The sequence below is a fragment of the Pseudopipra pipra genome, chromosome 4, assembly GCF_036250125.1.
Source record: "Pseudopipra pipra isolate bDixPip1 chromosome 4, bDixPip1.hap1, whole genome shotgun sequence".
Classification (NCBI taxonomy): Eukaryota; Metazoa; Chordata; class Aves; order Passeriformes; family Pipridae; genus Pseudopipra; species Pseudopipra pipra.
Genome location: NC_087552.1, coordinates 47180013 through 47206484, shown reverse-complemented (window position 1 = coordinate 47206484; position 26472 = coordinate 47180013). Strand labels below are relative to the sequence as shown.

The 26472-nt window shown below is 36.6% G+C and overlaps 1 protein-coding gene across 3 annotated transcripts in view; it reads right to left on the bottom strand.

Moving 5' to 3' along the window:
- DLC1 (DLC1 Rho GTPase activating protein) overlaps window positions 1-26472 on the bottom strand; it is a 225987-nt gene that overhangs the window by 123244 nt on the left and 76271 nt on the right. For all 3 annotated transcript variants that reach the window (XM_064652803.1, XM_064652807.1, XM_064652802.1), the window contains exon 5: window positions 7566-7599. In XM_064652803.1, the coding sequence (XP_064508873.1) occupies window positions 7566-7599 (34 nt within the window). The remainder of the gene's footprint in view (window positions 1-7565; window positions 7600-26472) is intronic.

Genomic DNA, 26472 nt, shown 5'->3' with positions numbered 1-26472 from the left:
TTGTTTGCAAGTTGTTATTTGATAATCTGGAAAGATGGATAAATACATGATAAAAAACTGTCTGGAGAGTAGCTTTATGGAAAAGGCCCTGGGGTCTTGGCAAACAGTAAGATAGGCATGAGCCAGCAGCATGCCCTGGCAGTAAAGAGAGGTGGCAGCAGCCTGGGATGTATCAATAAAAGATGGAGATGGAGGGAAGGGATTATCCCTCTCTAGGCAGTGCTTGTGAGACCACATCTGCAATAGTGAGCCCAGTTTCAGGATCCTTGCAATATAAGAAAAACATTGATAAAAGGGAACAATTGCAGGGAAAGTCCACCAAGCTGGTCGGGGTCTGGATCACTTGGTCTGTGAACTGAGGCTGCAGGACTTGTTCAGACTGCAGAGATGGCTTTTGGGGTCCTACCAGCAGTTCCCCAGGACTTCACAGTAGGGCAGCAAGAAGATGGAGCTGGGCTTTTCACACTGTGCACGTGAGGATGACAAGAGACAATGGGCATAAACTGAAACCAGAAAGGATCAGGCTGGATGTAAGGGAAACTGTCTCCTCCATGGAGACAGTACAGCAGCGGAGCAGGTAGCCTACAGAGGTTGCACACGCTCCATTCTTGGAAGTTTCCAACACTGGACTGGATAAAGTCCCAAGCAACCTTGTCTGAAGTCAGGGTTGGTCTGCTTGAACAGAAGGTTGCAGAAAGGACCTCCAAAGGTCTCCTTGAAGAAAGTTATTATTTGTTTAACTGTTTTTTACTAATAGGTGATGAAGTCTGTTATGAGGCACATTCTTACGACTTATCAATCTGTGATGATACATATTATTAATGTCAAATATCTTTAAAATAATTCAATGATAATGCTTGGGTTTTTTTTTCATAATTACATAATTTCTGTGATTTAAAAAAAAGGTAAACTTGCCTTAACTAGGAAAACACATATTGCCTTAAAAACATATTGGATTGGACAGAAAAGGGCAGCTGAAAGATTTAGCATGATGGCTGGAAGTAGTAATCCCTCAGCTTTATATAAAGCTTTAGTCAGGGAAATATCTTGATTTGAATAAGGTAATTTTATTACTTAAGAAAAGACACTAAACCAGGAGAGAAAGCAATATTTGATTGCTTAACACAGGAATATAAGGCACTAGGCATGGCTTGTTTCCTCTGAAATGAAAAATGACATTTGAATATTTGTCAAGGAAATATTTAAAGTTTTTTCCACAATTAACACAATCATCATGCTAAAAAAGCATTAAAATGTATGATATGGAACAATGCAATGTGAAAAGAATGGCCTGTCCTTGTTATTGGCCTAAAATAATTCAGTCAAGCTTCTCTATCTAAGCATTTTAAAGATCAGAATAAATGAGACTATATTAAAGAAATGAACAAAATTAAAGGCCCTTGAAGATAACAACAGCATATTTTGACTTAAGAAGCTCTTCCAAAGAAGTATAAAAGCAAGTCCATACTGATGGCCCATATTAATGCAAGTGGAGTAAGAAAGCAGAAGCTGTCTAAGAAATTTTATGCACAACAGGATCTGTTAGCTCCCAAGTACATGTTACTTCAGATGTACTTTATTAGTATAGAATTTTTTAATGGAATTTGTTTTAGCCTTCCACAAAACACTAGTTTTACTGTCCAGGCATGGCACCTGAATGTTTGTGTCCTTCTCCAAGGGTATACAGCCTTCTTGACTACTGGCTCCCCTCAGAGCACGTTCACACTACCTGGCCCTACTCTTCACTTAAGACTCAAGAAAGTAATGTACAACAGACAACCATGAGGCGTTTTAGGGGTCATCCTGCTTGCAGTGCATTTAGCATGGTTTGAAGTGGCCTTTTATGGGAAAGCTCCAGTCCCAGGACCTACTGTTTCCTCCAAAAGTTAATGAAAATGGCCACAGCATCTTAAGATTAGTGAGACTTTGGCTTCACACAGTGCTACGTGCATTTTAAAGTTTGTATGTTTATATCTGCATGCATATGACTTTGAAAAGTGAAGTAATTTATTCAGAAGAACAACTACGCTAATGTGCGGTTAATAAGCCACTAAAAATCAAATACCAAAAATCCTGACATCAGATATTCTACTGCATTTTGAAAAAAACAGAGAAAACCAAACAACTAAACATCATTGGGAATCTTATCATGGAAGGTCAACCTTCTGTATCTATGGGCACAATCATTTTTTCTAATAATGAAATAAATGGCAGTGGAATTAAAATATATTTATTAGCATTGGTTAATGTATAGCAGCCATCCATGCATACTCTGGCAGAGCTTCTATAACTGTTTTCCGGTATGACAGATTGAAGTGTGACTGCTCACCTGACATTTTTATTTACAAAGCAAACACTTGCCTAAAACAAATTTTATAACTGTTGCAACATCGACAGTAAAAGAAAGATTACCTAACTAGAAACTGGTACTTCATACTAAGGTCTCACAAAAGCACTGGTAAGACTGTTCTACCAAAACCAGATATAACACTTGCAAAATGGAAAAATTAATAATTCATTTTGCCCAGTTTATTCCAGAATACTGGCTAGAGTTACTGTAAAACAGGCAGAAAACTAGTAACTGTGCCAATTAACTTGTTTTTCTCCCTAGTTTATGTGGAAACTGATATCCTGTAGCCAGTCAAATTGAATTTTTTAACGTTTGCTCTAGGTTCAAAATAAGTTCTGTATGGATGAACCCTTAATGATTTTGTGAAAACAGAGCATCCGGTGAACACTGCTCATAGAAAGAACTGATTTCTCTGGATCTAGAACATATTTGTAGAATCTAGCAGAGATTTTCTTTTTTTTCCTTTTTGATTAGAGCTGCAGTTAAATTAACTTAAATAAAAAAAACCCTACCTACTGCCAAGCACTTGGTCTTTTATGTGCCTTGTTATATGACAGTGAACCTGTCACTATTGAATTTTTCAGGTCCTCCTGCTGTGAGTTCTCACAGACAGGCCTGACCCACCTTGTCATCACTCCATCACCTCCTGTTCTGCAGCTCATCTCACCATGGGGCTGAGCACCAAGTGTCTTCTGTTGTCTGACACTGACAATAAAAGTCTATGAGAGGAAATACCCTGTCATTAAGGTCCCTTTAATAGTCTCTGTATTTGTATTCCTTGTGAATCAAAAGGACAACCAGGAAAATTAGCAACAAGGGACAGTAGAACCTGTACTTTATTAATTAGTATCTTTACCAGAAATCTAGATTAGATGCAGAAAAATAATGAAAAAAAAAGACTTGTTCACTGCTAGGCTCATATTGTAGTACTACTGGGGAGTTTCCAAACACAGTATGCTGGCCAGAGATCCAATGAGGCTGCTGTCTTTGTGCTTAATATTTCTCCTCTTGTTGGCTTGCTGATCATCAAAACACAACTGAGAAGTGGGCTATCAAATCTGATCTCCTACATAACAAAGCCTGACACTTTTATTTGAAGTAGACCTCTCTAACCTACTAGATGGAAAGAACACTGAGATTTACCCAAAGAGGTTGTGCACTTTTTCTACAATATGTTTTAGAGCAGGAGAGAACATTTTGATAGAATCATGAAAACTCAAAAGTGTTTTCTTGCTATTCTTGCTATTCTCACTTAAAAGGCCCTTTTTTTATTTTTAAAGCAGCAACTATTCTAAATGTGTGTTCAACAAAAATACCACAGGATAGTTGTTTTACGCACAGTAAAAAAAAATTATTATCACGTTGAACATTGTGGACCAGTGGTGTTAATATTTATTTAATATTTGTTTAGGGCTAGACTAAACCTTCTGCCCTGTTTATGTGATAGCACATAGTTTTGTCACCTCAAGAGAAATGAGCTGTGCTAGTCTGTGACCAGATGTGGATATTCACTCTACCTTTCCTGCTGGCTTCGTTATAGCAATGTTCTTAAGTGACAGAATTCACTATTCCCTACAAATATTTGAGGATACATTGGGAAATCATTTAGCAGGTACACAAAGAGACTTAAACAATAATTCTGATATTGACTTACAATTATTTCACCTTTGTTTTGGGAACACTGCTCCAAAACCAAAAGTTAGCCCTGAATTAGGAGGCTCACAGTGGGTTCATTGTACTGAATATAACACCTGTGTTAGAAGCCATCTTGACTTTTAGTGGAAAGTTAACCAATAACATTCATGAAGTTTCATCCTGTGATTCACATCAGTAAATCAGATGCTGACATACAGCCACGTGACATATAGCCCGGTTTAGATGCTGATTATTTTAGGCTATAAGTGAAGTCAACAGCACTAACCCTGACACAGACACTTCCATTACTGACAGGTGTGATGAACTCTATCCTTCAAATTTCTTTGGAGTTTGTGGACAGAATATGACAATAAAAATCACAACAGTCAGCAAGGTAAGTAAAGGCATGCAAATACATAAATTACTCAAAAGAAAAAGAGATGAAACTGAAAAAATAATGTTTTGAATCTGTTTTCTGGCCTGTATTCTTGATTTAGGTGCCAACAGTACTAATCCTGAGTCATCTCTTGGCTTGAGCCCTCATTTTCCCCAACAGTGCATACTGCTTGATCTTAACTTCTACTTCAAAATGTTATTTTGAAAGATTTATTTTTGTCAACATTGCCAGAAATATCAACAATATTGAGACTTCTTAAAAATGCATTACTCAGAAATAGCTGATGCCACAGTACATCATTTGCAATGCCCTAATTCACACAAGTGGAAGCAATAGTATACATATTTAGGCATGACTGATGTTCTGCTCAATATACTGATCATTTATAGATTTTTGCCAAAGGGACTCTGCAATTGCGTGTTTTACTGCACTTTCCACTGTTAAAAAAATTAACTGGTTATGCAACTCTGGAGTTATTAATTAACAAAAGCAGCAATATTTTCAGATTATGTTTGGCTTTGCTCCAAATCTAAAAATAGTATGTGTGGGTTTTTGGTTTTTTTTCAAGTACCTCATCTGAAAGTTTGAATTTGATGTCAAAATTTACTGTGTGTTGGAAAATACATGAAATCAAGAAAATATTTAATTTCAAGGATTAACAACTGCTATAAACATAATCAGTAATGTGTGAACTTCTAGTCTGCTTAAGCAGCTTGGTCCATTTACAAATCTAAATGTTTGGTTGCCTATAGGAAAAGCACTTGAAAATATCAAAGTATCTGGAGTCTACAGAATAGGAAGTCTTGTGAAAAACAAGATTTTATTTCTGTATACAAGATTTCTAAACCAGAAACATTGGAATAACAGCCATTCTACTTTCTTTTATTTATTATTCCAGTTGAAGATGGAACTAAATAGTAGTAAGTAGGAAAGAGGGACCCACAAGAAAATTTTCTCAAGATGAGATAAGATGTTTGACTAGAAATTTTGGGTTAATTTTAATCCAATTTTAATACAATGCTAGCTAATCTCTTTACTTCCTTAATAGCCTTGCCTGTAATAAGACAAACAACTCCTTCTTTTTGTTCTGTAATATTTTGTAGTATATTTTAGTTTGTTCATAATAATATTAACTAGAATGAGTTAGATTGTTGGTATTTCCAAATAAATAACAAAATTAATATTTGTTTTGTTCTCTTACAGCAGACCTGCAGATATGCTATACCCTTTTTTGAAGGCTTTCACACCTTACTTACAGCTTTGTCATTAATGACTCTTGTAATTTAATTTATCTGGTGAAGTGTAAGCAGTAGTGATCAAATGATGGCAAGATAAATTGCAAAGCATGGGACCTGAATGTTTGAATCAAGATCCAGTTGCATTTGACAAAAGCAGCACTTACTACTACCCCTGGAGCCAAGTGACTTCAGTCAATAGAACTGATTTTAATAATCATCCCCTAATACATGCTGAATATTGCAAAAAACCTAACATGACCTTGTGAGCTTCTGAGTTGTAGAGTTAAACAAGAGCCAAAAGTGATTAAAAGGCAACAACATTTTCATTCTCAGTCGAGCTGGTGCTCATGTGCATGGAAATGTCAGCAAACTGACTTCATGTGGCATGAAGTTCTATCTAATATTTGTAATGTTAAATATAATGCTGTCCACAAAACCCCATAACACTGAAGTCTGAACAGAAAGAAAGAAAACAGAGAGACATTCATATGAATATGTACAGGTTATAAAGTGTAGGTCAAAAAAACATTGATTTTATACCATCCTCAACACTGACATGTTAGGCAGTTTTGACACTGTAGGAGTAAACATAGAGCTTTGAGTTTTATTTCTAATTTTACAAACCATTATGGCAAATATTTGTTGCAGCTCTATTCTTCTAGTTTAAAACTGGGGTCATTACAAGTCTATGCCCTGAAGATTTTTTTAAAGACTTTCAGATAGTTTTTAATATTGTTTGGTATGCAATTACAAAAGATGTACAAAAACTTTCAATGTTGCATTTATACTTGATAAACTTATTTGAAATTAGCTGCAAATAGTAAAGCTAGTAATAATCAATTTGCATGTTGGGACATAATTTAAAAGACGTGGCCAAATATGGACTGCCTCAGAAAAAGAAACTCCAAATAATGCCACCTGTGAAATCCATAAAGAAAAATCTTATTAAATATGGGTCACAGTTTGAGAATTGTTTCTGAACTTCAACAGCCAAAATAGCAACATCCTGAGAAGACAGATCCATAGCTTTTACAGCACTGATTAGAATTGTGGCTTTTCTCTCAAAACATTTTAACCTATTCCTCTCCCTTAATAAGCAAAAGAAAAGAAAAAATCCAAACAAGGATAATGCAAGAAAATATCACCAATAAAAATCAGATATAAATCCGAATGCCAGGTGGCATTTGGATATTTTGAGGTATTTTTCAAGCTATATTCAATGGGCAGTAGCAATTAAATCAATTAAAATAAATAACAAGAAACCACAGAGATTCTAGAGAACTATAGTGCTAAGAGTGGAGCGTTCCCTAGTGTTTATCACAAGAACACACCTGTTCGACAGTGTCTAGCAGGCAATCACTAGTGGATTGCACATACCAACACCAAAGTACATATAGTGTTCAGAGAACACATATGACGGAAGATAACAGAAAAACAATCTTTCAATATTCTGGAAGTACTTAGCCAAAACAAATGTTATTGTCTCCAGTGAAATACTCCGGGTAACTGGAATTTCCTGCCATATTTAAAGACAGGCAATAAAGTTCACACTCAGTCATCAAATTTCACTGACTTGAGAAAACCTATTTGCATCTATGTTTGTTAATTGAGACATCTAGTAAATCATAATAGATGGTAACATCAAATAACAAGTTAGTAACTACAGGAAGACTGACATTTATGGAGCAGCTGCAATCCAACCGGATACTTTGTAGGACAGTTTCAAACATCTTTATTAGTATCACTCCGAAAGCTGGACTGCTTTTCAGAAAGAGAAAATACCCTATTCAGGAAACAACCTTTACACAGACGTTTGTTAGATCTGTAATCCTATAAGTTAGAAACCCCACAGCTGAAGTCTGTCTTTTATCACTTAGTTAAGCAACACTGTATTCCAACAACAAATACAACAAGGAAATAAGAAAATGAGTAAATATTGACTCACCAGCCTTCTCCTTCTCTGAAATAATTGGCATAGCCTGAAAGGAAAAAGAAAAAGAGAAAAGATATTGCTATTAAAAACCCAATAATATTAGGGAAACATAAAATCTTAAGGTAAATTTTATACTGTCCAGAAGGTCTGGAAAGAACTAAGGTCTCACTGTGTTAAGCACTCTGGAGAGAAATATACACTTCTCATTTTAGTGTCTTGTAATGTATTATGAAACTAATTACTGTTAAAAATGACCAGGAGAGGAGGGAGGAGATGGAGTTAATAAGATATTCCTATGATCGCATTTTGAAATAATCATCCCAGAATACTTGCCCACAAAATTCCACAGGGAAATTACTTAATAATTCTGAGGGAGTGAAGACAAAATCCATGTGGCTGGAGATGAGACTGAAATGCCAAATCTTTATTCTCCAGAACTCAAATGGAGTTCTGCCATTGATTCCACATAATTAGGATTTATATTCAAATATATGTTGCTCTATAAATACCAGTTTCTTACTTTTTATATAAATTTTCAGCAACAAGTAATAGAAGTGTTTTCATATCAGCTGTAATTGTTTCTGGACTTGGAAAAGTGTGTGTGTTGTTTTTTTTTTGCAATGGATGTAAAAAAAGCATATTATGCTTTTCTTTCAGACTAATGTAGAAGAATTTTCTGAATGGATTTTTCCCCTCCAAAAGAAAGGAGGTTATAGATTGAATGAATAGTAAAATAGAATTTATATGGCACACATATAAAAAGAATTCTAAATGTGCATATATGATGAAGGTAAGAAAGGCTGGATGAGAAATTGGATTGGGTATGCAATGTACGCAGAACTGCCATGTGAGTTGAGGTATCAATTTTACATTGCATTCCACTATGTTAGTCTAGCTTTCATTCAGCAGATTTTCCTGCTGCAGATTCACAGAAAAAGAAAGAGGGGAGTGATGGACAGAAATAACAAACGGACAAGCTTCAGACTTGCTGTAGAGTTCCCAAAGTAGACTTTGAAAATTTAATTTCAGGATTTGATTTGTCCTGCTATATAAAATAGTGTATTATAGCATTTCCAGGATGGTATTTTGTACAAAATTTCAACTAGAACATGTCTTAGATGATACATATTAATACATATCTTTTGTGATTCTTTCTGTTTCACCTGCACTCTGACTCATTAAATACCTGTTGTTTAGGTTTGACATTCAAAAATATTGTACCATCAGACTAATATTTTTCAAAACAACGATAGCCTCTTGCCTGAAAAACATTTCCCTTGCATTTTGCAAACATATATTTGTTCAGAAGGACCATTTTCTCCAGTAATGCAATAAAGGCACTAACTTACATGAACTGAAGAAAATGAACATACCAAAGAAACAATAAAATCACAGAGTGAATCAAGGTCTCAGTTTCAAAGAAAGGAAAGGTGTCTCATGTATAGATTTTTATTAAAAAAATGATAAAATTTTGAAAACGAGTATATAGTTTTCTTCTCTTACCCAGATCTAAGTGGTTAAGCTATTAAGCTATCTACTCCAGATTAAGCCATTAGAGTGTGTACAAAGGAGGGCAACGAAGATGGTGAAGGGCCTTGGGAGGAAACTGTATGTGGAGCGGCCGACTTAAGCACTTGGTCTGTTCACCCTGGAGAAGAGGAGACAGAGGGGAGACCTCACCGCAGCCTACAACTTCCTTGTGAGGGGAAGAGGAGGGGCAGGAACTGATCTCTTCTCTGTGTTGACCAGTGATAGGACCCAAGGGAATGGCCTGAAGTTGTGTCAGGGGAGGTTTGGGTTGGATATTATAAAAAGGTTCTTCACCCAGAGTGTGGTTGGACACTGGAACAGGCTCCCCAGGGAAGCGATTGCAACAACAAGACTGCCAAAGTTCAAGAAGTGTTTGAATAATTGGGGATGGTTCTGTGCAGAGCTAAGAGTTGGACTCAATGGTCCTTGTGGATCCCTTCCAAGTTGTCATATTCTGTGATTCTGTGATTAACATTTGTACAAGGAGGAAATTTGTAAAGAGAGAACTTTATAAAGAGAAGAAGGCAAGAAACAAGTAAACAAACAGGAAAGGAAAATAGTACAAGAAAGAACGAGGGAAGGCAAGTGTAAGTCAAATGAGAAGGTCAGGAAAAATGAAGGAAAGATAGGGACAGGTTGTTATCACATTTTAGTGTTGAGTTTTGTTAGCCAGATTCACAGAAGAAAAAAGCTTTAAGAAAAGCTTAGAGCATACCATTGACGCAGCTGAAGATGTGGCAACAAGCGGTGTCAGCATTGAAGTCATAAGCTGTGTCATGGAAGAGAGATAACAGTTTGATGGGGACAGCCTTTGTAAAGTCTAAAATGCAAAGCCAAGATGAATAGCTGGGGCAAAGCAGTTACAAAACTCAACGTGGATATTATAATGACAAGTAAAGAAGATAATTTTCTGGTGGCTTTATGACAGACTTAAATGGATTTTAATCATGTTTATAATGGTACTTCAACTCACTGGCAGTGCCTTTGGCCTGAATGAACACTTCTGAAACAGATGTCATCATCATTCATATCAACATGTAGATTTTTTTTTTCCATATTGGTATATCAGATTTTAAATATTGTTAATAATGTAATTTGTCACATCAAATTATTTCCTGGAAATATACAATATTTCTACTTGATGATCATCAAAACATTGATTTACAGTGAAACATAAATTTTAGGGAATTTCTTAGATGGCAGTTTTAAAGGTTGTTAGAATTTGGTGGGTTTAGCCCGAGTAAAAAGCTGTAAATGGAAATACATAGAACCATAATGCCCCAGGGCAGATGTGTAAGTCACAAAATTTATACTTCCGTTAAGTAGGATGAAGAAGCACTATAAGTTCCAGAAAACTTTAAGGTTGAGTGAGGTTTATAGGTATAAGTGCTTCCTAAATTCCTACAGTAATCTTCCCACAATTCATTAACACTGATGCTAGACTGATGCTAGAGAGACATGGATTATGCAAATTATCAAATGTAAGAATTTTTTAAAAAAGCTGCATGGGAAAAAAGAAATAATACTAGCTCATTCAGATAAAGAAATACATTCAAAATGATAGCATCACAAAGCATGTAAGTTTTACCAGAGAAATTATGAGAAGGACCTCACATGGTGATGACTACCTGTCGCCACCATTTTTTACTACTCCAGCTCCCGCACAGCGAATTATGTAAATACAAAGATTTTTTTCTATTGACTCACTTTTCTTCTTGATATCAAACTTAGCCTACTTTTTTTCAGCTAAACATGGTTCCATTTCGTAGAATCATAAGGTTGGAAACAACCTCCGAGATCGTCAATCCAACCTTTGACCAAACACCACCTTGTCAACTGGACATATCCCATATTTTCTTGAACGCTTCCAGGGATGGTGACTCCACCACTCCCCTGGGCAATCCGTTACAATGCTTAACCACCCTTTCAGAGAAGAAATTCTTCCTGATCTCCAACTGGAACCTACCCTGATGCAGCTTGAAGTCATTTCCTCTGGTCCCGCCACTAGTTGCCTGGAAGAAGAGGTCAAGCCCCACCATGCTACAACCTCCTTTCAGGTAGTTCTAGAGCGTGGTATGGTCTCCCCTGAACGTCCTTTTCTCCAGGATAAACTACTACAGCTCCCTCATCTACTCCTCGTATGACATCCTCCAGACCCTTTCCCAGCTTTGTTGCCTTTCTCTGGCCATGTTCCAGCACCTCAATGTCTTTCTTGAAGTGAGGGGGTCAGAACTGGACCCAGTACTTGAGATGTGGCCTCACCAGTGCTGAGTAAAGAAGGGTGATCACTGGCCTGGTCCTGCTGGCCACACTATTTTTGATACAGGCCAGGATGCCATTGGCCTTTCTGGCCACTAGGGCACACTGCTGGCTCATGTTCAGCCAGCTGTTGACCAGCACCTACAGGTCCTTTTCTGCTGGGCCACTGTCCAGCCACTCTGCCCCCCAGCCTGTAGCAATGGATGGAGTTGTTGTGACCCAGTTTCAGGACCCAGTACTCAGCCATGTTGAACCTCATACCATTGGCCTCAGCCCATTGATCCAGCCTGTCCAGATCACTCTGCAGAGCCTTCCTCCCTTTCAGCATATCAACACTCAAGCTCAACTTATCTGCAAACTGACCAAGTGTGCACTTGATGCCCTTGCCCAGATCATCGATAAAGATATTAGCTGATATCTTTATATATTAGTTCTAGCTGAGTTTTTACCTTTCTAATTTTCTCTCTGCATGACCTAATGACATCCCTGTACTCTTCATGAGCTGCCTGCCCCTTCTTCCAAAGGTCATAAACTCTCTTTTCTGCCGAGTTCTGTTGAAAGCTTTGTGTTCAGCCAAACTGGTCTTCTTTCTCATCCGTGTCTGTCAGTACATAGGGATGGCCTGCTCCTGCAGCTTTAAGATTTCCTTCTTAAAGTATGTCTAGCTTTCCTGGGCCCCTTAGTTTTCAAGGGCTGTTTCCTAAGCAACTCTCTTAACCAATGTCCTGAAAAAGCCAAAGTCTACCTTCCAGAAGTCTAAGGTAGAGGTTTTGTTGACTGACCCCCTTCCTTACTTCACCAACAATCGAAAACTTCATCATGTTGTGGTTGCTATGCCCAAGACAGCCTCCAACCCCCACATTTCCCACCAGCCCTTCTCTGTTTGTAAACAGCAGGTTTAGCAGGGCACCACCCCTGGTAGGCTTGCTTATCAGCTGTCAGGAAGTTATCTTCCACACACTCCAGGAACCTCCTAGACTGTCTTCTCTCTGCTGTATTGAGTTTCCAGCAGACATGTGGCAAGTGAAAGTCTCCCACAACAACAAGGGCTAGGAATCATGAAGCATGAGCCAGCTGCTTATAGAATGCTTCATCTTCCTCTTCATCCAGCCTGAGTGGCCTATAACAGACTCCCATGAGGATGTTTGCCTTCTTAGTTTCTGTTTGATTCTTAGCCATACACACTCAGCCTTATCATCAATATCCTTGAGCTCTATACAGTCAAAACACTCTCTAGTGTACAGAGACATGCCATCACCTCTCCCTCCTTGCCTATCCCTTCTGAAGAACTTATAACCATCCATTGTAGTACTCTAGTTGTATGAATCATCCCACCACATTTCTGTGACGGCAACTACGTCATTGCTTCCCTGATGCACACTGGCTTCCAGCTCCTCCTGTTTGTTACCCACACTGCGTGCTTTGGTGTAGAGTCACTTCAGCTGGGTTACTGATTTCATCTACAACACTGGCATGCTGCCCCTAGGCTCCATGTGCTCTTAAAATTAAAGAACTAGTGTTTTCTGATTTGGTTTTATCAATTAACTGCATAACAAAAAATTATAGTATTTTTCATGAACCAAATATTTTCTCAGATTCATGTGAATTTAAGTAAAAAAAGAAAACAGAAATTATCTCAAAAACCCCACCCTCTCTAATAGCATCAAATTAATGAAAGTAAAATATTTTGTTTAGGACAGAATAGGAAGCATATTTTTATCCAAAGAATATCAATATTTTTCTCAATTCAAAGCCTGCAAATAACACAAGTGCTTGATTCAGAACATGGTACTGTGGCGTACTTATAAATTTTGAATCCCCCATAACAGTTGTGAAAAATATTTTTCTTAAGATAATGTATATAACCAAGCGTCTTTACTTTAGTTTTTTACAATTTAAGGAGAACTCATATGTTTATCATATTTTTAGCCAAAGCTTTAGATTTCCTTAGTTTACAGCAAAATTGAGAATCTTCCTATTTTATTAAAATATATTGTACATGTAAAGCCTCTGATTAAAAAAAACCCCAAATAACCAAAAAACTACCCTATTGATCCACAATGTAAAAAGATGTCTTGTATGATGCTTTCAAATATCTGTTTTTTTAAACAGTGTAGTTCTGCAGAATTAAGATGTAAAATGAGCCAAAAGTTCTGTCAGAACATTCTATTGCTGCTCAAAAGCTGAGAAAAAAACCCCTAAATGGATATAGTATCTCTTGAAAATTTAAAATAAAGTAAACCACAGGCAAATCTTGTTCAACAAGATCTCAGACATTCTTACTATTGTTTAGTTTTTTGTTAATACAGCTACACATGCTGCTTTCATGCTGTCCAGTGGGAAAACATGATTGTTACTTAGGAGAAATTCTCTCATCTTCAGTACAGTTTTGAATTCACTGGAGACCTTCCAATGAGTTCCATATGTTCCAAATGAATTGCATTCCCAGGAAGTGATTTAACATTTCTGGCAATGGAGCAATTAACCAGGATTTTCCTGCTTGACCAGATGGGTTCACTGTAACTTCACATTATTTCTCACTCTCCTCACAGAACTGAAGAACTGGACTAACAATTTCTGCATGATTAGATCATGTGTTTTAGAAAAAAGCAGACACACGCCCTTTAAAGACTTCAACAAACACCCCCCAAAGTCAGATTCCTCTCTGTATTTTTAATAGTATGTGGTCTTAGCAGCACTAAGAAAGAAAAGGAAATAAAAAATGAGAAAAAAAGAGGAAATCCCTATCAGACCATTGCTGAAATATATTAAGCATCTTCTTTCAAATTCCCTTCAAATTAGAGGATGGGATTTTTAACTTCAGTAAATCTCATTTTAACGATGATGTTGAAATTTTTGCATGCATCCTTGCTGTATTGCGACTGATTCACTGTAAATATATTATGTATGAAAATATGACCGTAAAGTGCATGTAAAACACTATAGAGTTATAGAATCATAGAATAGATTGGGTTAGCAGGGACCTTCAGATGTCATCTAGTTCCACCCCTCTGCAATGAGCTGGGACATCTTCATGTGAATCAGGTTGCTCAGAGCCCAGTCCAACTTTGAATGTTTCCAGGCATGGAAACATTCTACCCCTTCTCTGGGCAGCCTATTCCATTGTTTCACTATCCTTATTGTAAAAAATTTCTTCCTCATATTTAATCTAAATCGACTCTCTTTCAGTTTAAAAACATTGCCCTTTGTCCTATCACAACAGGTCCTGCTAAAAAGTCTGTCTACATCTCTATTATAAGCCCCCTTTAGGTACTGGAAGGCCACAATGAGGTCTCCCTGGAACCTTCTCCATGCTGAAAAATTCAAATTTTCACAGCCTTTCCTCATAGGAGAGGTGCTTCAGCCCTCTGATCATCTTCCTGGTTCTCCTCTGCCCCAATCCAGCTGCAGAACCTTGCACTTGGCCTTGTTGAACCTCATGATGTTCCCATGAGCCCAATTATCAAGCTTGTCCAGGTCCCTCTGGATGGCACTCTGTCCTTCAGGCATGTCAACTGCATCACACAGCTTGGTGTTTGTGGGAACAAGATGAGTCACTCTGCACCTGCATTTAGTTAATTGGAATTAAAAAGGAGGACTGACCTTGGCTAAGTTTTTTGACAGAGAGAATGTTGTGTTTCTCAAAGTGGAAAACCACTTAATGGTCTGTATGATAGTGTGTGTTTTTTCTCTCATAGCTGAACACAGCCACCACATGATGTGAGGTGAATGTGTGGGATCAAAACCGGTTTAGGAAAATCCTGGGAATTTTGATTAACTAGAAGACAACACCAGGTGCTGTTTATGAGGGAATATGAATAAAAGGGGAACACTGAAAAAGATTGGCAGAGAAAGCCCGAAATCAAACTTCTGTGTGTGTATGCAATCTCATTCCTTTCAGCGCCCATAGTGTTACCTGCAAACTTGCTGAGGATGCACTCAATCCTACTGTCTGTGTCACTGATGAAGATATTAAACAGTGCTGGTCCTAATATAAACCCTTGAGGGACACCACTTGTCACTGATGTCCATTGTGGCATTGACCACTACCCTCTGGATGCAACCATCCAACCAATTCTTTATCCACTGAACGGTCCAACCATCAAATTCATCTCTCCCCAATACAGAGAGAAGGATGTTTAGGGTGACCATGTCAAAGTCTTTGTAGAAGTCCAGATAAATGACATGTGTAGCCTTTACCTTGTCCACTGAGGTAGTCATTCTATTGTAGAAGGCCACTAGGCTGGGCAGGCAGGACTTGCCCTTGGTGAAGCTGTGCTGGACATTTTGGATGTATATTGGACATTTTTCTTTAAAATTGCAGTTACCTTCCACAGATAGAAATTATTACCTACTAATACTGAGTGAAATAGCCACTTTCTGTGAATTTTATTAGACATTTGGTGGAAAAGCTGTCTTCCAGCAAGAAAGAAAATGGTGGAAAGTTCTGGTAAATCAAAACTTAAAGTAAAATTTTTGCTCAAATTAAAAGTTTTGTTTGACCGAAGTCAAAATATCTATTTTTTTCTCTAAAGTTCTAAGAATATTTTAACAAGAAAGAATAGTAAATATGCAAAAAAAAAAAAAAAACCAAAACAACGCACCTCACAATTTCAAACAGTAACCACTCGTTTTGGCCATGAGCAGTTTTTCACTACAAAAGAAAAGAAAGAAAGAATCCCTTCCCACTCTCCAAATTAGGTTCCTTCCATTATAACGTCAAAATCCATGTATTTCATCTCTGATCTGGGATAAAAAATTAGAACCATAGTTGTCCAGATTAGAAGAGGTATAGTCAATAAATGCACACAGTGGTGAAAGCAGGAGGCATTATCTGCAAAAAGACAGTGCGTGTTTGGAAGCAGTGGTGAGGGTACGCTGAGCTGCAAGACTGCCATTGTAAAAAGTTGAGGTGCAGCCAGTCTGACTCGAGCACAGCTTTGATTTCCCTTAACTGTAGGGCAAAGCTACATTATTTGCATACTGACCTGAAACCTGCAGACAAAGCCATTATGAATAAAATTAAACTAGCTTTCATTTTGTTTCCTTGCACTCAGGTAACATAAACAGCTCTATCATGACTGACTCCTCTGCAAATGGCTAAAGTAGATAGCAAAGATTTGTATAAACTAACAAGTTATTGTAGAGGAGCATGTATCATACAATTTCTGAAATAGGTATCTAGTGACATCTATTTATTTTTGTACTATCTCTTAAACACATTGAAGTGACTGTATTTCAATTTTTGAAAAAAAACATAGCATCTTTATTTTAAAACCATTAAACCCATTTTTTTTGTCTAAAATAATAGTTCTGCTTTTTTTTTTTTAATAGAAGATAAAGTTTTCAATACTGCCATCCGACCAATGATAGATATTCTACAAGTCCTTCCATCATAGAAGGCTGTCAGCTATTCAGCTTTTTTTAGGTATTTGAATAGAAATGCTGGGAAATTTCCTTGCTAATGATCCAATACATCTTGATTTGCAAGCATTTTTTTTCAATTTTCTCTTCTACTGTCCAGGGTGAAGGGAAAACTTCAGGGCAAAGATTAGCATTTGAGGATTTGACTAGAAAGGGAAAATCCAGCCTTCACAAGTGACTCACAATTGCTGAGCTCAAGCTGTAATAAATCCCCTACATTATTTTTGGAATTGCTTCTATGGTATCCAGCTTTTATTCCTGCAATTAAAAATCATGGTCTAAAATCTCACCTTAGTGGATGCTTCTTTTATGCAAAACAGAGACAGTAAAAATTGTGTTTTTCACTGAAATTGTTTGCTTCACAACCAAACCCATGTTCCTATTTTAAAAAACTAGAGGCTTTATATTGCATTAGAAGCAGAAAAGAGACCAACCTCCTAAGTCTGTAAACATAAAAAATAATGTTATATTTAGGTTTTAGAGAGGATCTTTGATTTTAAGACCAGAAAAAACTGATTGAAATATATATCTGGGTTTTTTTTCTACTCAACTGATCAAAACAAAAATCTAAAATCCTCTAAATATGGGCTATCTACTGAACTTCAAACAAGAAAGAAAGGAGGTAATATCAACACAATGTATAACCACCAAGGAAGGACTAATGAACCAAATGACAGAGAGTTCTATTCCAGTAAACAAGAGCAAGCTTGTACCTGAAAACTGAGGTCAACATTGCTCAGACAGAGAACAAATTTTAAGCATTATTTAGTTTCTCATCAAACGACCTATGTTCTGTATCATCTGGAGTCCTTAAATAGACTTTGTATTTTAATTTATTTAGAATGTGTGCTCCAGTTTTCTTAATTTGTATAACTAGTAATTACAAATTAACTGGGTTATTTTACAAAGAAAAAAATTCACGATCGTTCAGATGGTTTGAATTTAGGGAAATACTGCAGTCCATAAGCAATAACTTCCTCAGTTATATTCCCATTACGCCAAAATACTGAATAAATAACTCTAGTGGTAAATTCTGAGCTTTTGAAACCAAAGCCTTTCATGCTAATGAATCAGATTAAGAGAATAAACTTGCATTGAATTGAAATCACAGCAACGATGTAGGAAAAAACTCAAGAGTGATTAGTTTGTCACTCAAATCTATTCACAAAACATAATTTTATTAAACTTGCAATTTTTTTAAGTAAGATTCCAGTTCCCGACAATTTTTAAAATTTTAATTTTTTTCTTTTTCCATCTGCATGAGGAAGGATTAAAAATAAAACCATCAACTTTCAGGACATTCTAGCTTTAGAAGGGGAACTTAGTGAGGTCTTTCGTCTTTGTGGTCTTTCATTTTACTGAAGAGTAGAGCAGAATGCATTTAAAATCCACCTCACAATAAAGCTGCATCAATTATCTCATTTTAAATAAGAAATTAATGTCATGTTCAGATGTGTCTGGCTAAGGTTATGACAACACTATGAATTTAGTTCTAGTGGAAGTACATGCTTGCCTGCATATGTTCTCCTCCAGTTAGTTGCATACCACTTCCCACTTTGTTTTCTGACTAGACATTTGTTTGCTTGAGCCTTTTTATGCCACTCAGGTCATGCACAGACCCCTTCTAGTTAGTGGTGGATGGTTGGCAGTTCTCCTTCCATGAGACAGTTGCCAAGAGCCTGCACTTGGGGTGGTCTGATAATTTTCTCTGTCTTTGTCATTCAGCTGGCAGAGTGTGACCCTTGTTGGACTGGAGGTTCAAAACAAATATGTGGGATAACTGTCCTGTGCTCTGTCTGGTGTTATCACAGACTTTTCACAAATCGGAGTAAGGTCCCAATGCTCTGAAATCTGTCAGGACTGCATGAAACTAGTTTATATGACAGATAAGACAACAACTTATCCACAGCTTGTCCAGATCATTAAGTAGAATCTGGCCATAATACAGTTCTTTCTCTATAGTATAGACTCTATGTTAGAGTCTTCACAGCAGCAGCTGCAGGTTTCTAAATACCCCAGGAGTTACTGTCACACATTTTGTGAAAAATAATTATGATTTTTTTTTTAAATGAGGAATTGTTAGACCTTAGCTTATTTCCATATAAGGACTCCACTTGGAATAAAAGCAAATGTGTAAAATAAACTTATTTTTGATATTTCCTAGGAGTTCACCAGAAAAGGAACTGCTCTTTTTGCATTGGGATGGACATACAGTACTTGAATGTGGGGTCAGTTAAATTTTAGTTCGATGTTAAGGAACATTCATCTAGCTTTTAATGATAAAAAAACCTGTGCTTCCTCCCATTACCCCAAACATATGTATCTCTTTCCTAAAGAAAACATAACTTGAATGTTAACACCAAAGCTGAGATGTGACACACTACCTCTAGAACTGGAGCAGCCCCAAGAGTACTCATGTTTTTCATCAGTCACCAGTTGTTCTATTAGTGTTTATTTACACAGAGAGCTTTTTCCCAAGGTCAGAAGTAATTTTTTTTGCTAATATTTATCTTATAAAACTTTTCACAATAGAAAACATATCAATAAACCCTGCGACATTGGCAAAACTAAACTATTTGGGAACCACAAGGCACGCAACTCTATAAGGCAACAGTAAAAGATAATTAGAGTCTCATGTTTCCTATTTGTTTTAACATCATGTAATGTCTACAAATGTGATTTTTGCCTTAAACCCTTAAGTCTGAGGAATGCTTCTACGTGGCTGACAGGAATCCCAGGTGATTTCAGTCTTCATTCATCTCCTTGTATATAAAACTTAAAACCTTAGATAGGTCCACATTTCATGTAAATAAGAATTCATAGTATCATGTGATGATAGAAAGTAAAATTTGTTACATGATGACTCCAAGCTACTAAATACTTGTGAGCACCTACTTTCAGAATGAAAAGGCAATTTAAACCCAACAAAGTCATACCATTCCTGTTTTTCCCTAGGCACCTCAAAGAAAACAAAGGAGTCCTTTGCCCTTCATCCCAAGAAAAGCAAGTCACTCTTACTAATTTTGATGGGTGAAGAGATGAAAATGAAGAAGCTCATCTCTTGGCAGCAAGTGCCGGAATCCATCGTAACACCAGTGTTGCATATTCATGAGCTAACTGAAAAAATCTTAGCTAAACAAATAATCAGATATTTAAATAAGCAGTCTGATTCTATTCATCTTTCTGACACTGCCCAAATCCAGTGGTCCACTGCTAACTATGATTTTGAATTCCACTAGTGTTATTCTCCTGGATTCAGGTCTCACTGAGTTTAGCAGCAGTAACAATCGAGTTTCTGGAATATTACATATAAAGCATGAGAATTTATGCTGGTCAAAGAAGACCTCACTATGTTCTTTATGTTCTACAAAAGAAAATCAGGTGGAGAGCAGTGCAGCAACTTATCGACACCTATTGGGAGGGCAGCAACTATTGACACTTACTAAGATTCTGATCCTGGAAGAGTTTGCTCTCTTGAATCTCTGCAGGTAATCTCAGCTGCAGGCACTCTTCCCATTTTTAGCTGCAGCAGGCTGTTGCAACTGTTTAGAGTTCTCTAAGTAAATAAAAAAGCAAAACCCAAGCAACTAGTTTTTAATACATGGTATGTATGTTTTGGCACAAGTCTTTATGCTCACAGTCTCACGTGGATACAGTCACTGCGATATTACTCTTGTTGGACCAGGTGGGAAAGGATCTAAAGCAGATCCTCTATGAGTCTCTTGAACTTGAGCTTTATTCCAGGCATAAAAGAATAAATTACTACAAAAGCTGTATTTATTCTATGATGATGAAACCCTTTCTGTAAAACATCATTGTTCTTTGCTCAGGAAGCTGAAGAATCACAAAATAGTGATGTTAATTATGAGATGATGGAGACAGGAGAGGGGTACCATGCCAGAGAGAAACAGTGATAGGTTTGGGAGAGTCAGAGGGGTGTTTGGTTATGGAAGAAAAGTGCTCTAACTTTGCAAGGTAGCAGGGAGAGTAGCATAAGAGAGTAAGTGTCAAATTAATGCATTTCAGAAAGTTATCACCAAGCTTGATAGATGTGATAATTATCATGTTTCTTCTTAGTTTCTTATGTTTCTTAGAGAAACATAAATTAAGATAAACCAGCCTATTTGCTTTTACAATAAGAAGACAAATGACAAGGATTAGAAGCACACAAGATCACAGTAGTTTTATCTTGGGCAGGAGGAGGAGGAGGTGAAGGTAGGAAGAAGAGGAGTAAACATTATAATATGCTACCTGGGCCTCATTTGCTTATTTGACCATATTCTTGGAATCTCAGTTTGTTTGTGTTCCAGCATGCACATGTAGCGAGCATGAGCTTAAAAATCCTCAAAAGCCAATACTGTGACCTTACTGAGTCAGTATATCTCTAAGTCATTCAAGAGAAAGAGAAATGAAATGAAATGAGGTTTTTTTTTGCTCTCTGCATAGGCAGTGCATTAACCTTTAAACCTTCGTCGAGATTTTGGGTGAAAGAGGCAGTAAACCAAAAATACGTCTTTTAGGTGAAAAAGTAAGAAAACTCGCATTTTAGTTCATTCAGGAATTTTTCATTTCTTTCAAAATAATTAAGTTTCAAATAAGTTGCAAAGATATTGCTTGCATGAAAACAACTCCCTTTATCGCTTTCCAAAACGGAAAAAAGGAACAAAACCATGTAACTAGTAAATATGAGAACCTTCTCACTGTGAAAAGAAACAGGAGCTTTGACTCCAAAAAGGGCCTATGGAAATGACATAAAGTAGGTTTTTTAATCCAAATGCGACAATGACAATTCTAAAAAATACCCCAAGCCCTTGAAAAACCTCTTTGGAAAACAAAAGATTCACCTGCACAGCTGTTTTATGCTAAAATGCTTGTAAGATAATCTCCTTTTTTTTTTGTTTGAGAAAAAAAATTCCAGTTATAGTCATTTCTATTTTAATATCTAAACTCTGGTCAAACTGAGTATCAAGTGACCTCTGCTCAACAAAAAACAAAATACAAAATAACAAAAAACCTGGTTCCTCTGGTACAGTTAATAAAACACAGAAATATATGTTTCATCTGCCATATAGTTTCCTCAGTTGGAAGTATTACCAGTAAGAGCACCACTCCAGATCTGTGATATGACCGATTCCTATCATATTTCTTCAGGGTCATTCAAATCTTAGCTTAACTGGATGATGTCTGAAGTAGCATTTCATAGTTCATACCTACATGGAAAGACACCTGCACAGACAATACACACGCTACACGTCTTCCATCCCTGTGCAGTAATCTCATTTTATTCTCGGGTACCATTTGTAAAGATGGGATCTTTGATGCCATAACAATCCAGAAACTGATAGAAATATATCTGTGAAGTTTTGCTCATGCTGCTGACATATTTAAAAAGCCTGGGAGAAAGGAAGGGTTGTTTTGCAACTTACTGCAGGGGATTCTGGGTTCCATTCAACACCTGCATATTATGCTGCAGGTTAAGGTTAGGATGAGCTTACTGCATGGGTAAGATGATAGGCTAGTTATTCCTTTTCTTAGAGTAAGACTACTGGGGATAGACATGGTCTGCTACTTAAACATTAATACTAGTTGGACAATCTTTGTGCCACTTACAAATATTACAAACATCTAACATTTCTCATGTTTAAAATGGAAATAATAATAATAATGCTTTACCATTTAAAAAATGTTTGGGGTCTTCTGAGTGCCTAAAAAACCAATCCTGCAAGTATTCTGATTGTTGTGATAGACCTTCTATGCATCATGTGTAAGAGTGCAGTATTTTACAAGATTAACACATAACAAATAAATTAATTTTACTTTTGAACATACACAGTTTTTCTTACAACTACTAAGTTTTTTTACTCTAAATAATCTACCCTGCTGTGTATTTCTGTAGCTTGCATTCCAATCAAAACATTTTCCACTTAGAAGTTCCATATTTTGGTTCAGTTGTTTATAAGATTTTGATTGTTAGAATCAGTGAGTGTTAGACACAGCTTCATACATCACAAAAATGACACTGAATTTTTTTGTCTTAATTAATAGATATAATAGTTTGCTATTGAAACAATGGCTAAACATAGCTGGTGAAGGATATGCTCTGTCTAAAAAAAAAATCTTTATTTTGTGAACTCTTTTTGTGGGGCACTTAAAAGTTGGAGATATTCAATACTGCCATTCATTTATCTTAAGTTCCAAACATTAATGTTTTCTACAGATGATATATTTCTAATTTATGGAACAAAGAAGTCCTTACTGATACAGAGCACAATTCTGCTTCATAGTAGAAACTTTGCCAGTTACTACAGTAAGTGAAGCCTCAAGTTGATGCAGCCTTCCTGTCTGTGCTGTGTCCATTTCCTTGTTAAAGACACAATCCTGTGTGTGCATATATGAATAGGCATAAAAGGTAATGTAATATAACCCACTATTAAAAGCCAGGATTTCTATCAAAACTTTAACTAATTGCTACATTTACTATGAAGAAGCTGTTTAAAAATCCTTCCTTTTCCAGAAGTTCTAAAATTGTTTTTCTTTCAGGATCACTTTATTTATTTTTTTCTGAATTTTATTTTTCGTTTCTGCAGTCACTAAGCAAAGAAGTATCTCATCAATGTCTGTGTTCCCATGCTATTCCCATGAAAATCTCGCTTAGGCTAGCAGACAGATGCACTGCAGATCCTGAGAGTACAAGTGGGTCCAATTCTGTGAAGTGCTGGGCATTTTCTATATTTCCCCAGGATCATGACTTACAAGTCCAATTTCTTCCAGAACTGTTCCAACTTTCCCAAACTTTGTGTGGCATATTAAAAAAATGTAGTTCACAGTTTCTAAGCTTTCAAAACTTTCCAGAGGGAAACAGCGCACAAGAGTCCAAGTACACTTTTGGCTTTTGTACCAATACCCGCTCCCCTAGGAGAGTTTGAATTATTCTGTATTTTAGTTGAGGCACTATTACAAGTATGAAACATTTTCTGCAAAAACACTTCTGACCGAATCTTATGTTCACACTCAACTCTTCTAGAATGAATTTTTCACAAGCATTTAAAAATATTCCTGACTGTTAACAATGGTGCAAAAAACTCTAGAGAGCCACAAATCCCATTTCATCACATGAAAAGAGTAGGTGCTTTTTTGAAAGCAGATAGTCTGCTGAATGGCAGAGTAGATTTATGTGAAAATAGCTGTATTTCATATGAAAAAGTTTTTGTGAAAAGAATTATATGAATAAAATAAATATGAAATTTTTCATCCACCCACATTAATCCCTAGTTTTATAAGTAAAATTTAAATTCCAGGGTAGTCAGAGGAAGAGTAGATGTCTCTTTTAAAAAAATTATTTCTTTTTGATGTCTTGGCAGCAAAGTAAGCAGAAATATGGCTTAGTGAAGACAAAACACCCAGCTAACAAACAAAACAACAACACTACCAAACCCTCTACCAGTGCCTGTTTTTCATTGAAAAGAATAGGAGAATGCAGTACCCTTGACCACCCATGTATTGTAGACTTTCAAACTCTCTTTGTAGGTTGAACTCAGTGAGGAAGGAATGGTTTGTGTATGCAGCAAGTTGCTCAAGACAGAAGTATAGAATGAAAGTTTTGTTTATATTTGCCTGCGTTAAGAACAAATGTAGTGATAGCAGTGGAGGGTACTCATCACCTTGAAGTTACTGAAATAAAAAAGACCCTTTAGTAGTTAGTAACAAAGAGAGTGAGAAAAAGAAATAAGATAATATTCAGATAAATTAGATCAAGATTTTTCAGATTGCCTTTTTAATGCTCATTTCTCCATTGTTTTGTACTTCTAGTCTAGCTAAAATTTGGACCATTCTGATCACTTTTCATAGGTAAATCCTACTCCCTATCATCTGGGCTTAACATGATTTAGAAACAAAGGAACAGCCAGACATGAGGAACTAACAGGCTAGGTCCTATTTAGACCAGCTGAATGTATTCTAACCTGAAAGAATAAATGAAAAGTACCCAGGTATGCTGAAAGAAATGGCTGATGGGACTGCAGGGCCACTAAATAACATCAATGGAAAATCACGACAGCTGTGAGGTGTCCCTGATGTCTGGGAAAGAGTTACACCTATATTCAAAGGAGGCAAAGAAGCAATGATCTCTAAGCTTGTAAGCTCATCTCAGTCCAAAGAAAGATCATACAACAGACTTTGGAATCCACTACCAAAGACCTGAGTGACAGGAAGGCAATTGGGAGAAATCAACATCAATTTACTAAGAGCAAATCATCCTTAACCAACCTGATTTACCTTTCAAGATGCAATCACTGGCTACGTGGACAAGAAGAATGCAGAGAATATAATACACCTTAAGTTTTGTAAGACTTTCTACACCGTCTCCCAAAGCAGTCTCATTTGGAAGCTGGGAAAGTATAAGCTGGAAGAGCAGACAGTGAGGTGGGTTGAAAACTAGCTGGACTGACATCACTCCAAACTGCCAACCATTAAAACTGACATCTTTAGCTAAGGAATCTAATTCAAAAACAGCTTATCTCTTAGAGTTTTTAGAATGAAACAGAACTAATTTGTTCTGAGTTCCTAATGGCATCTGGATGCATCTTTTAGATGTAGGACAAAATGGCTGAGAAGATAATGCCAAACATTGCTGAACACAGAAAAGGAGATCTGTGCTCAGCCTGAAGAAAAGATGAAATTCGGTGAAAATTAGAATCAGTGAAATTTCAGGGAGTTCCTAAAATAACAAAGGATTGGGAACTTTTGGAAGCTGAAATAGCTCCTGCTGTGTGTACTGAGAGCTACAAAGTGTAAGCATTTCTTGTGAAGGCATCAAAGAGACACATAAATTCAAACTCGAGATCCAAGCAGGAAAGAGATGTTGGCTCAAAGTATACCCTTACAGTTGCTGCAGATGTGACAGATTGTCTTGAAGTACTTTCCACAGACATCAAGCAAACAAATAATGGCAGCAGAAAGAGATGGTGTTGCCATAAGTAGTAATAAGAAATTTCCATGGGTATCCAAGTGGTCTGAGCAAACTCAATTTACATTTGTGAAATGTGACAGTATTTAGAAGTGTACATAACTTCAAAGCTACATTTGAACACGACTAAATAATCCAAACTTCTGGTTTAATCAAAACCACACAAAATACCATATATTTCAGCATTCGCTCTCCTGATTGGTACGTATGTTATGAAACCTGAAAATTCCTAACCAAGTGCAGTCCTGAAGTACTGGCACTAGAAGCATCCATTTATCTAGTTCTAGAGAAACCCAAAACTCGTTTGTATATACAAACAAATATATTACTGCAAATTTCCTGATTTTTTTTTTCCTATACTGAAAACTTCACAAAAAAGTTAGTAGGGAGATGAGACTAAGGAAAATAGGTCACAAAAGATAGCTTTACTACTTCATTACTGTAAGGTGCACTTCAGGGTAGCCTGTATCTTCAAGAACTCTGTTCTCTCATTTGAAGCTATATAAAAGCTGCTGCAGCTACAGATTTCTGGCTTCTATGGAAAATCAAAACATTCTGATAGCATGATAGCAGTCAGACTCTGTTCAGATCATCACTAATTAAAAAGTACTGAAAGTATTGAAAATTATTACTTGCTCTTATTCTTAATTCTTTTGCAAGTTAATATACTCAAGTATTCTAAAATTTAAAGGCTTTCAGTAATGTAGTTATATTTTCTTCCTTTTTTTTTTTTTTGTTTTG